The sequence below is a fragment of the Diadema antillarum genome, unplaced genomic scaffold (assembly GCF_040938485.1).
Source record: "Diadema antillarum isolate AM-2024a unplaced genomic scaffold, OU_Dant_1.0 seq00001207_RagTag, whole genome shotgun sequence".
In the NCBI taxonomy this organism is placed as follows: Eukaryota; Metazoa; Echinodermata; class Echinoidea; order Diadematoida; family Diadematidae; genus Diadema; species Diadema antillarum.
The window spans coordinates 667826-678954 of NW_027272000.1; the positions used below are offsets into that span (position 1 = coordinate 667826).

At 35.2% G+C, this 11129-nt stretch overlaps 1 protein-coding gene across 1 annotated transcript in view; it reads left to right on the forward strand.

Annotated features, from left to right (window-relative positions):
• Nucleotides 1–10557, forward strand: part of LOC139744742 (ammonium transporter Rh type B-A-like) — a 74052-nt gene extending 63495 nt beyond the window's left edge. The window contains exons 7-10 of the mRNA XM_071655165.1: nt 979–1109; nt 1978–2132; nt 3323–3396; nt 10489–10557. Coding sequence (XP_071511266.1) covers nt 979–1109; nt 1978–2132; nt 3323–3396; nt 10489–10557 — 429 coding nt within the window. The remainder of the gene's footprint in view (nt 1–978; nt 1110–1977; nt 2133–3322; nt 3397–10488) is intronic.
• Nucleotides 10558–11129: the final 572 nt, after the last annotated feature.

The following is an 11129-nucleotide window of genomic DNA, read 5'->3' on the forward strand; positions in this document are numbered from 1 at the left end:
CGGATTTCGATTCCGTTTGCTTTATGTGATGGCACTAGGTGAGGGCTTCAACACTTCTACACAGAATTTTGACCTTTGACTTCTTTGACCTTTGACCTTGATTTTTTGACCTATGTTGTACATTTTGCTACAAAATGCTACTCCTTCGCCATTTCTAACCCGATTTCGATTCCGTTTGCTTTATGTGATGGCACTAGGTGAGGGCTTCAACACTTCTACACAGAATTTTGACCTTTGACTTCTTTGACCTTTGACCTTGATTTTTTACCTATATTGTACATTGGCTACAAAATGCTACTCCTTCGCCATTTCTAACCGGATTTCGATTCCGTTTGCTTTATGTGATGGCACTAGGTGAGGGCTTCAAAACTTCTACACAGAATGTTGACCTTTGACTTCTTTGACCTTTGACCTTGATCTTTTGACCTATATAGTACATTTTGATACTAAATGCTACTTCCGGCGGGGACATATTTTACGCACCGCGTAATTTCTACTTTTCCTTGTTTGTTTTTGATATTGCAAAGATATACTTCAGATAAGCATTGCTTCGAATACCAATTTTTAGTTTATATATATATATATCAGGTATTTTGAATACTGTAAAACAAGATTTTTTCGCAGCATGAAATTTGTGTGAGTTACCTCTGACATTCAATGAAAATAATGTAGACAAGAACTTCAGTGTGCATTTTAATTTTGCAAATCGTGGCTCTTGTGAAATTAGTGAAATTAAAATGCATGCAAACATTCCTTGTTTTACAAAATTCTGCTTTCTGACATGAGCCTTTCAATAAACTTGTCAAGTATGCAAATGAGGGGAAAGCACAAAATCAGCAATTTTTGTGACATATACTCTTGAATGTATAGTCTCAGGTTAATCAACAGCAGGAACCTGATGATCTGCTTGTTAATACGCTTCCATACCTTTCAGACCAGTAATTGATAAACTGTACCATACACTGCCCATTTCCTCAGCCCGCCCTTCTGAAGCTTGGAATCCACGACACCTGCGGGGTGAACAACCTCCATGGTATGCCAGGAATTCTAGGGGGCCTGGGAGGCGTGGTCGCCTCAGCTCTTGCCACCACAGCTGTGTACGGGGACAGGTGAGCAGGACATGGATAGATGATGATGGTCAGATTCACTTGTCTCATCATATCAGTATTATATGTTCTTGCTTTCAGATTGTTAACCCTACAGTGAACTTTTCTGTTACAAGGAATACAGTCATAACAAAATTCTTGCTACAACGAAGTAACAATTCAGGTCCTAAAATGATCATCTCTATTATTCATATGAATTCCACTGTTTTGCTATAATGAAATTTCAATATTATGAAAGAAAACTGCGTGTCCCAAGGACTCTGTTATAACCGGAGCGCACTGTATGTACTTGTGTATCTATGCCATACATGTTAATTGTTGACCCAAGGGAGGTTTTGGCAGCTCCTCAATTTTTAAGTCTACAATGACATACAGATGCGTAGATAAATATGTTAATCCCGTTTCATACCAGAATCTGGTAGCCTGCTTATTAAGTCTATGGGCATTTTAGAATTCAGTATGGAACGGGTTAATATGTGTTAGATGGTATTATCTAAGGCGTGGTCAAATAGTTCTTTGTATATCTCTTCTTGACAGCGGCAGAATGACATCGACTTCCATGTTCTGTGTTCTGCACTGTTGATGTATCTGACAGAAAATCTATTCAAATTACTTTTAATATCATGCGTGTAGACTGTCTAAAAGCATACATATTACAAGTAAGAACAGTGGAATATTTTATCTGTTGCATTATGAACACAAATATCTGATGTGAACAAAATTTTCACAATATCTTGTAGCCACAAATAAGAGTTGCCATTTGCACCTGTGATCTATAAAGAGAAGGCAAATACTATGGATGCTCTGTTGAAATTATATTGAGAATATTTCTGATTTTTTTTTTGACCAAGTGCTTTTGTTCGTTTGCCAGCCTCAAGGAAATCTTTGGAGCTCGTTTTGATTCAGACATGGTCACTCCTGGTCCCGACGGTGATGAGATCCGGTCCGCTGGCACGCAGGCCCTGTTCCAGCTCGCTGCTCTTGTCATAACCATCGTCATTGCCATAGTAACTGGCCTCATCACCGGTGGGTGGCACGTCTCATAGCTGGGTTAACCCTTCCTTTGCAAATGAGTCAAATGTGCCGAAATTTCACACACAAACCTATGGACCTGAAATCATTTTTGCAAGCAATGGGTTAAAGGAACTATATGCAATGCAAACACATGTTGACTTGTACTTTATATGTAATTCATGATACACTCATCATCACTTATATGGCCAAAAGAATATTGAAATATACATGATTCCACAAAATTATGTTTTTTAAGAAAAGTACACATTTCATCGGCTTGTTACGAACACACATAAAGGGTAATATTGTTTACCCTTCTTTCTGTAAGAGGTACTTCAAGTGCTCTTCAATTTTGCTAAAGTAATGAAAATACAGGGGCGGATCCAGGAATTCCATAAAGAGGGGGCGTGTTTACAAAATTAAAGGGGGGGCGCACACACCCCTCCCCCCATTTTTTTCTTTTTATTTCTTTTGTTTCAACAAAAAAATAAAGGGGGGGGGGGGGCGTGCGCCAGTTGCGGTCCTCTCTGGATCCGCCCCTGAAATATGTTGAATTCTGTTTATTTCCTTATATCATTGTCCCTGCAGTGATGTCACAAACTGTTGTAGGCTTCTAATCCATCAGTGGTAGCTCTGACACTTTAAAAATTAATAAATTTTGAATGGATCATCCAATTTCCCTCAAATTTTCACTGATGTATTCTTCTGCTATTGGTGCATTCACTCAATCCACACATATTTTTTGCTGAGAAGCAAAAGGGCTTTATCGCAGTTTGGGGGATTAATGAGTAATATCGATCTCCTCTACACTATGGTAATAAATTTAGATTACTTCCATTATCAGTAAAATGTTAAAAAAAAATTAAAGCCACAAGGGTGCCTTATATACCCTATTTTGGAACAATCCCCATAAATCTGCCCGCTTTTGACTGAGTATCTATTTTTATATCATGAAAATTTATTGTTTCATTTTTATTCACTCGCAAATCTTGAAATATGGTAGTGCTCTTCTGGTTCTTAGCTGACAAATTATATTTTGGTGAATTTGTCCATCAACCCGTTGAGGACGAGTCCCTTGTATACTCAAACAAGTGTATATGGGAAATGTGTGTTGTAGCAAAATCAGCCTCAAGGGGTTAATTCTGTAAGGACTTGTTGGATGCCTTTTTTTCTGTCATCATCTACTGATTTAATTTCTCCAGGGCTCATCATGAAGATTCCATTCCTTGATGCCCCAAGTGATGAGGACCTGTATGAGGACGACCCCTTCTGGGATGTGAGTATGAATATTCATGATTTGCACTCATTTGCATTCTTCTCATTCATGAAAATGCATAAGCAGGTATTGATTTTTTTTTTTTGTATTATTGTTTCTATTCATTAGAGATTGCCACCCACCTCTTACAAAGTGGGTCTATGAGAGAAGACATTTCCTTGTGGTAGTTGATGATGACAACTCTTTTAAGATAGTGTAGGAGGGCAGGGATATCATTGGCAGAAAATGAATATTTGTGTAATAGATCTGATCTATATTTTGTTTGCAGGACAGGTAATGGATGTTTGATTTTCCAAGAAAGTTGGAAAAAAAACCCCAAAATGTCCAATCTTTTTTTTTTATTGCTAAATGTGTCGTTGGTTTAGGTTTGAGGTTAACATGTGCTCTGATCGTGAGGTAATGAAAATAATGATCAAATGAAATTTGCAAGATCCAGAAATAATGAAAAGGGGTTTGCTAAAGATGGCTCCCACCACTTACCTTCATCATGTGACCACTTTGAGGAGCTATTGGCATCGCATAGAAAAACAGATCACTAATGATCTTAACAAAAGTGTGACAGTATAGACAGTTTAGGCTGGGTTAAGAGGAGCTAATATTGCTAGATATCTTAATAATTTTCGAAAGCAGTTTGATATTATAAGAAGAATAAGTATGAAGCAATAAGAGAAGACTTAATTATCATAGAATTGTTTTGATAGACAGATTTGATTTTCTGCAATAGAGTAATATTCTTTAAATGACCAAGTACAATGATGTTTGCTCATACTATTCCAGTGAAAGCTGATATGAGAAGTGTGAAATAGCTTGAATTTAATCGAATTGAATTGAACTGAATTGAAATAGAAAAATCTTTCTTTAGGCACCAGAGACACAGTGAATTAATGTTTTGTAATTGTTTCAAACTTCTGATAAAGAATGTACTATATATTGAAACTCTAAAGTGCCCAGAACATAGAATGATTGCATAAATATAAGCTAGCGTGCATAGATATAATATGTGTTTGCATAGTGATGATTAAAATATAAAAATATGATGAAATGTTCCCATGCCTGTAAAATTTTGTATTTTTCTTTGGTACATAACTGATGTTATTACCATTGATATCTCCACAATAGTAGTCTATGTGATCTGCCCTTTTGCCCTAGGCTTTCTCTTATTCAAGTCAATCATCTTGGTCCCATTCAATAAAAAAAGAAGTTGCTATGATAGCAACTCTTGCTAGAATGGCAATGGTAATGGTAACGGCAAGAGGCAAGCTTCCTGACTGGCTGTTGCTATGGGAAGTTGCTATTCTAGCAAGAGTTGCTATCCTAAAATCTTTTATGAAATGAGACCCAGTAGTACAGTTTGATATCAATTCACTGACATTTATGACATGGTTCTTGAATATAGTTTGCAAAAAAAAAAAAATCTTTGTACCAAATCCTAGGCTGTGATTGAATATCATACAACTTAAGTATATTTGTACTGTAGCTCACTTTAAAGGTATAGCTCTTTCTGATCATATGCTATATAGTAGATGTTACATATTTATTATATTATATTCATATAGGCATGATTGATGTGATGCTAGAAGTTACCCTGAAAGCTTAATTTGGTTGATTATATTTTGATCTCGAAGGAGATGACAATGCAAAAATGAAATATTGGGTGTATGATAGATAATATTAATATAATAAATGCATGCAAAGTATTTTTTTGTGTGTGTTCAAACCAATGTGATGAGATTTTCCATACTTTGTTGGAAAATATCTCTGCTCTTCATGACTATAACTGCCAAAACAAGTTCTTGAATTCTTGGTTAAGCAACAGACCATAGTGTGCCAGTGCCTTTCCACATTGTGCTCACAATGCAATATTTACTTCATATACTATTGCATACTGGTAATCGAAAAGCTTTGCAAACTAAAATAACTTGCATTGATATTAACACTTCTCCCCCCCCCCCTTTTCAGTCTGTGCAATGCATTTAATAGAGTTTTGAAAGGTCTTGTAGTGATATGCATTCTCTACTTGCTATGACAGCTTGGAATCTGTCTCCTGTAAAAATGATATGCTTAATGCATATCATCCATATGATGCTTTGCAATGTATCTCTTGCACAATTTCTTGCGTTGAATTGACTGGATGTGAATTGACATATAGTGTAGACACCTGTTTTTGTGTTTGTAGTGCCAGCAGCCATATGTTTTAGAAATCTAACAGAAATTAACTTTCTTTTAACATGTCTGTTATTTGTGTTGTTACGTGTTTAGTGCTAAATAAGATTCTTGATATCCTTACTCATATTTCTTAAGCTTGATATCCTGCTTGCTACTTTTAAACTTTCTGCCAATTATCATAATTTTCCAGTGCTCTGTGACAAGTTTTGGGACAAAAGACAGAAAAAGCAGAACACATAATCCAGGCACATCTATAAGGTTAATCACACCCAGCAAGCCAAATTGTTCAGAATTTGACATTTGATTTCTCTTTTTCAGTTTATGCGTGGGATGAACTTCTATCCAGATTTTCAGGCTTTTCAGCTTGAGCAAGATGTTAAGTGTTTGTCATCTAACAAAGCTGATATCTTTTAGCACCAGCATCCTGGTAAAAAATTAACCTGCTCCTGCTCTGTGAAGTTTGAATGTTTCTACATTTCCTGTAATCCCCATATTTCTTTCCCTTTCATCTTCTCAGGTTATAATAGTAACATTACTTTTTCAAGGTTAAGTGACATTAGAAACACTTTGACAAGATGAAAGAGTTAAAAAAGATAACAACTTTACAACTTTTTACAACCCACAATAGAAGAATTTCCTTCACAGGATGTGAATGATTATTTAAGAAAAATCCAAACACAAAGGATAACTACAGAACTTCTAAAGTAACTTTGGAAACAGTGAGTTTGTCATCCACGTACACTGTCCACATAACACCTGAACAGGAAGGATGAACTAAATGACCATTTAGTTTTCATAGGGTAGTAAATTATACTCATTCATAGCCACAGAGGCACTGTATATAGGAAGAAGCAATAGTAATTCTGTATAAATATCAAATACATAGTGATTAACACTAGATGTGAGAAAGTTATGATGAAGAGATGCTATATACTTGCTGATGTTCTTAAAACTGCTGAAATATTGCAGCTACCTTGCCTATTCAAACTTTCCATGTGGTTGCCTCCGTGATATTTGAAACTGCTTTACAAATACTCATATAACCCTCCATTATACGACAAATATGAGTGATGTGGTATCCGCCATTGGGAAATACACTTTCCAGTCTAGGATTTGGTACATTTTCTGTTTTACTGAGGAAGTCAGAGAATAGACAAATATGTAATAAGCTCAGTGTTTGCACATATGAAGTCAAGTAATTAATGGTCTAGTGATTAACAATGCTAAGCATGAGTTTATGATGTTACAAATCAACAAAAATAAAGCAAGTGGTACTGAATGATATCAAACTGGAACTGCAAAATATATATTTTGTCACCTTTTTTTACACAATGAAAATTTCAATAAGGTCAGTTTTCTATTGGGCATAGTGTCTGTAAAAGCAATTGATCGATTGATAAATAAATAGATAAATGAATGAATAGATTAATTTAAAAAACTAATTAATTGATCAATTACATAATCAATTAATAAATCAAAAGATAAATATAGGTAGTTGATCTCTGAGGTCTTCACACCATACTCATATAACTGATGAAGTTACTGGATTTCACATAAAAAATTGCTGAACTACCGAACTAATGTGATCATTTGAAAAACTGGGACGTCAATTTCCAGGAAATACCATCCAGTGTCATAACCGCAGCAGGGAGAACCCAAGGATATCAAATTGTAGATCAACCAGCGAATGCGGTATGGCAAGAAAGAACTCTATAATCAAACTTCTTCTCACTTTTTTGATCACATATTTGTGTTATTTCTTTTCTATTCATTCCCACTACCCTCATATTTTCCTCTTTGAATCACTAATTGTACACACTATGCAAATCATATGCACAGCATGCACAGTTTTTCTCACAAATAGAACACATAACCCCCACCCCCCTAAAAAAAGATGTGTTTTTGTTCATCATCCATGATAAATATACATAAGAGGCACAACATTTGTGACAGCATTATATATAATGCACTTATCATCTTGGGGATTTTTTTCAAAGTTGTCTTATGTCAAACATATACCTGACATAGTACTTAATATTTATTCAAATGTGGTAAATTTTTTTAGTGTGATAGGCAGGTCATTTGTAGCTTCCATTTAAGTATGCCAGCTAATTAATTTGACTCAAGTATGATGGGTGGTGAATTTTGAAATATCTTCATCAATACTTATGCACCTCCATTCTGAAAAGTCATCCGTTCATTGGTTAAAGAAACTTCATCATCGTGAACAACATTCTCATTTGCTCCAGGGATGTGAGACATTACCCACACACATATATATTTCTATACATTTTTATATTAATAGATACATATGATATATGAATATGAATATATGAATTTATGAGTATAGATTAAAAAGAAATCAGATTTCCATCATATCAACATATTTTTTAGAATAAAGTTGCTCAAAAGAAAATAATTGAGATATGTATACGGGTATATGTGATATAATTGGTATCCCCAAAAATAATTCTTGCTTTTTAAAAAGTGCAATTCATTGAAAAGATTTTTAATTTCACTCTGATCATAACTCGGAAGAATAATCCTTTATATAATATGCGAGGTATCAGTGGAAAAAGTTTTGTTTTGCTTTATCTGATGACAGACATACTTTACTGTTTGAAACTGGTACTTAACCAGTTTTGTGACCAAATCCTTTGAATACTGAGGAATTTCTGAAGGATCGAGTTAACATCCAAGAGATGATCAAAACATTCTTTTAAATTATGTTTATATATATTCGATATTAATATTTCGGTTGTATTATTCAGGATACATTATTGGTAATCCTACCTTTGCCATCTTTGTGATTATTATTTTTATCACTATCAGTGAGTTATATTTACACTTATTATTCACATTATTATTTTGTATTTAGATTCATGACACATCCCAGATTTATCAAATCCATTATATTTTCACTTAATTTTGAAGTTGAATGGTGGAAACCTTGTTATGATGGACAGAACACAATATAGATTAAATTTTTATATGATTTTAGAGCAGCAGTAGATGTTCTTTTTTCCCTTCAATTTACTTTCCCCAGCTGAGCTAACAAGCCAGCAAACAAACAATTAAACATACCTATTCCCAAGAGTAAGTTATTTAAATTCCTAAGTGACGTAGAGACATTTTCTCTGACAATATATTTTTTTTGCCTCAGTATTGCCATTGTTTATGAGCATACGATTCAAAACATCTTCACATAAACAAATTGTCAGTTTTCTCAAAAGGGTTCTTTACAAACATGCATTCCAGCTACAAGTCCAAGCAAACAAAGGCAGACATGAAGTTTAACTACTAACCACAGATATTCAATTCTTATCATCAATATCATGCACACCACCAAATATCATTTTGAATTAGAGTGAGCTACCTTTCATCAATTTTTTTTTAACTTTTTGCACCAGCAGGCATGAGTGGAAAAAAAGCCACCCTCTTCCAAAAAAAAAAATGCTCATACACTGATTTGATTCTTGCTTCTCATAATAAAGTGTTTTCTCCTTTTCTTTTGCCTCCTTTGCGTGTACAACATGCCCTGATATTCAGTCTATTTCTCTATATGCTGTGTGATGTTCTATCCTCCTTTTGTCAGGACTAAAACTTCAGCAATACAAGAAATCCTTGTGAGATTTATCATAAACCTATAATGATTTCTACATTCATGGATTATACTTTGTGTGACCAAGGTTCATGAAGTTATGCACACTTAAACTTCCACTGCTTCATGTTTTGTGTGCTGCATTTGTTCAGTAAAAGAGGAATTCTATTCTTGGAGGGGAATCAAATGTAATATGTAGGATAAATGGGACCATGTTCTTTATCAGGGGATGGGGTGAGGGTCAGTCTTTACGCCCACATGAGTAACCTGTGAGACTGTGGGTGATGGTAGAGAAAGTATATTGATATATTCATAGTTATCAACAGCTCATTTCTGTGGCACTATTTATTACTTTGCACAAACATATTTTCTCATTAACCATATCACACAAAAAAATTGATTATTTTGCCATTAATCAAACTCCACTTTAAGTTGTCATTTTAATATCAAATCTCTGTATCACTACTTAAAGAGCATTTCTAATTGGTTGATTTTTACATGTTGACCAAGTGTGTGTGTACATAGTATTCTGTCTGAGAGAGTCGTTTTAACAAAACAGACCAAGCTGTGTTCTGTGTTCATTTTCATTTGTGCTAACTCGTGTCTGGATTGTAATCTTGCTTTATATTGTCTGTATGTCTGTTGCATGATTTTTTAGTGTGTGGCATTTTGTGGCACTATAATCATTTTGTGGGTCATTGAATATAAGCATTATAGCTTTGATAGCCTGAGTTGCGTAAAATCATCGTTTCTTATGTCTTTGTATTTCTTCTGCAAACATAGTTTATCAAAGAACATAAGATATAAATAGTGACACTATCATTTCCTAAGTTTGCCCTATCAGTCTATGGGATCAAAAGAAATATTTGTTGTAATGTTTATACTCTGCTGGAATAAACTATTGAATTGAATTGAATTGATGTATCTGCACGCATGTATGAGAGAGAGAGAGAGGGTGTGCATTTGACAGTTTTATATTTAACATTTTCTTCAAGACATCCTTGATGTATTATGTGGTATTGTCCATAGTTTTGACAGAGCTGAAACATTAATTTATAAAAATGTTGCTGTTGAGATTTCAACCAAGCATTGCAAAGTCCTTTATATGTGGTATGTATTAAGTTGATTTAAAAAAAAGTAAATAATGCCATACAGAGAATAAATCAAATCAAATCAAATTAAATCAAATCTAATCAAATCTGTGGCTCAAGTGATATCTAAATCTTCTCTCCATCTTTTCCCCTCCTCCTCACCCTTTCCCTCCTCTTCCACCTCCCCTGCAACCACCACCTCGCCCCTCCCCCCTCGCCCCTCCCCCAAATCAGGACATCGAGAGGGAGGACCTTGGACAGCCCACCGTCCACAATGGCAAAGAGGCTGATGCACGAGTCTAAAACGGCGCCCTCGTCTGCCTGACATGTGACAGTGCTCTTCAACAAGGCTGTGGATTTGTCCCTTGACCTGGGGCAGCTTTATCTGCCCATGGTGTCTTCCACTTTCGCTGACCCACATGGTGCCTACATTTTCCCATTATCCCACGAACATCTCACCAGTTGATTCTATTGCGGCAGATATTGTTGTCACTGATGGGATAATCAGATTGAATTCAGCAAACATGAATTGTTGCTCAGAGTTTATATTTCGTATCAACTCAGCAAGTTCAGTATATTCCAGAGAGATTCTCCATACTCTAAGTGATGTGGTGGGGTTTGTTTGTTTGTTCGTTTGTTTTTTCTTTTCAATCATGTAAGGATTTATGTATACACTCCATCACCTTGGGACAGTTGGTTCAAACCTACAATCTTAGGATAAATGCATACTGCTGCCGCACCTGTTGCAGACTGCAGTATTGTGTCCTGTATCATGGTATTATGAATACATGGGGGAAAATAATTCAGTAGAATTTTGGTATGGAAGTGATATGTGAGACACTAACATGGAGGAAAAGAACATTGAAAATCAGCTG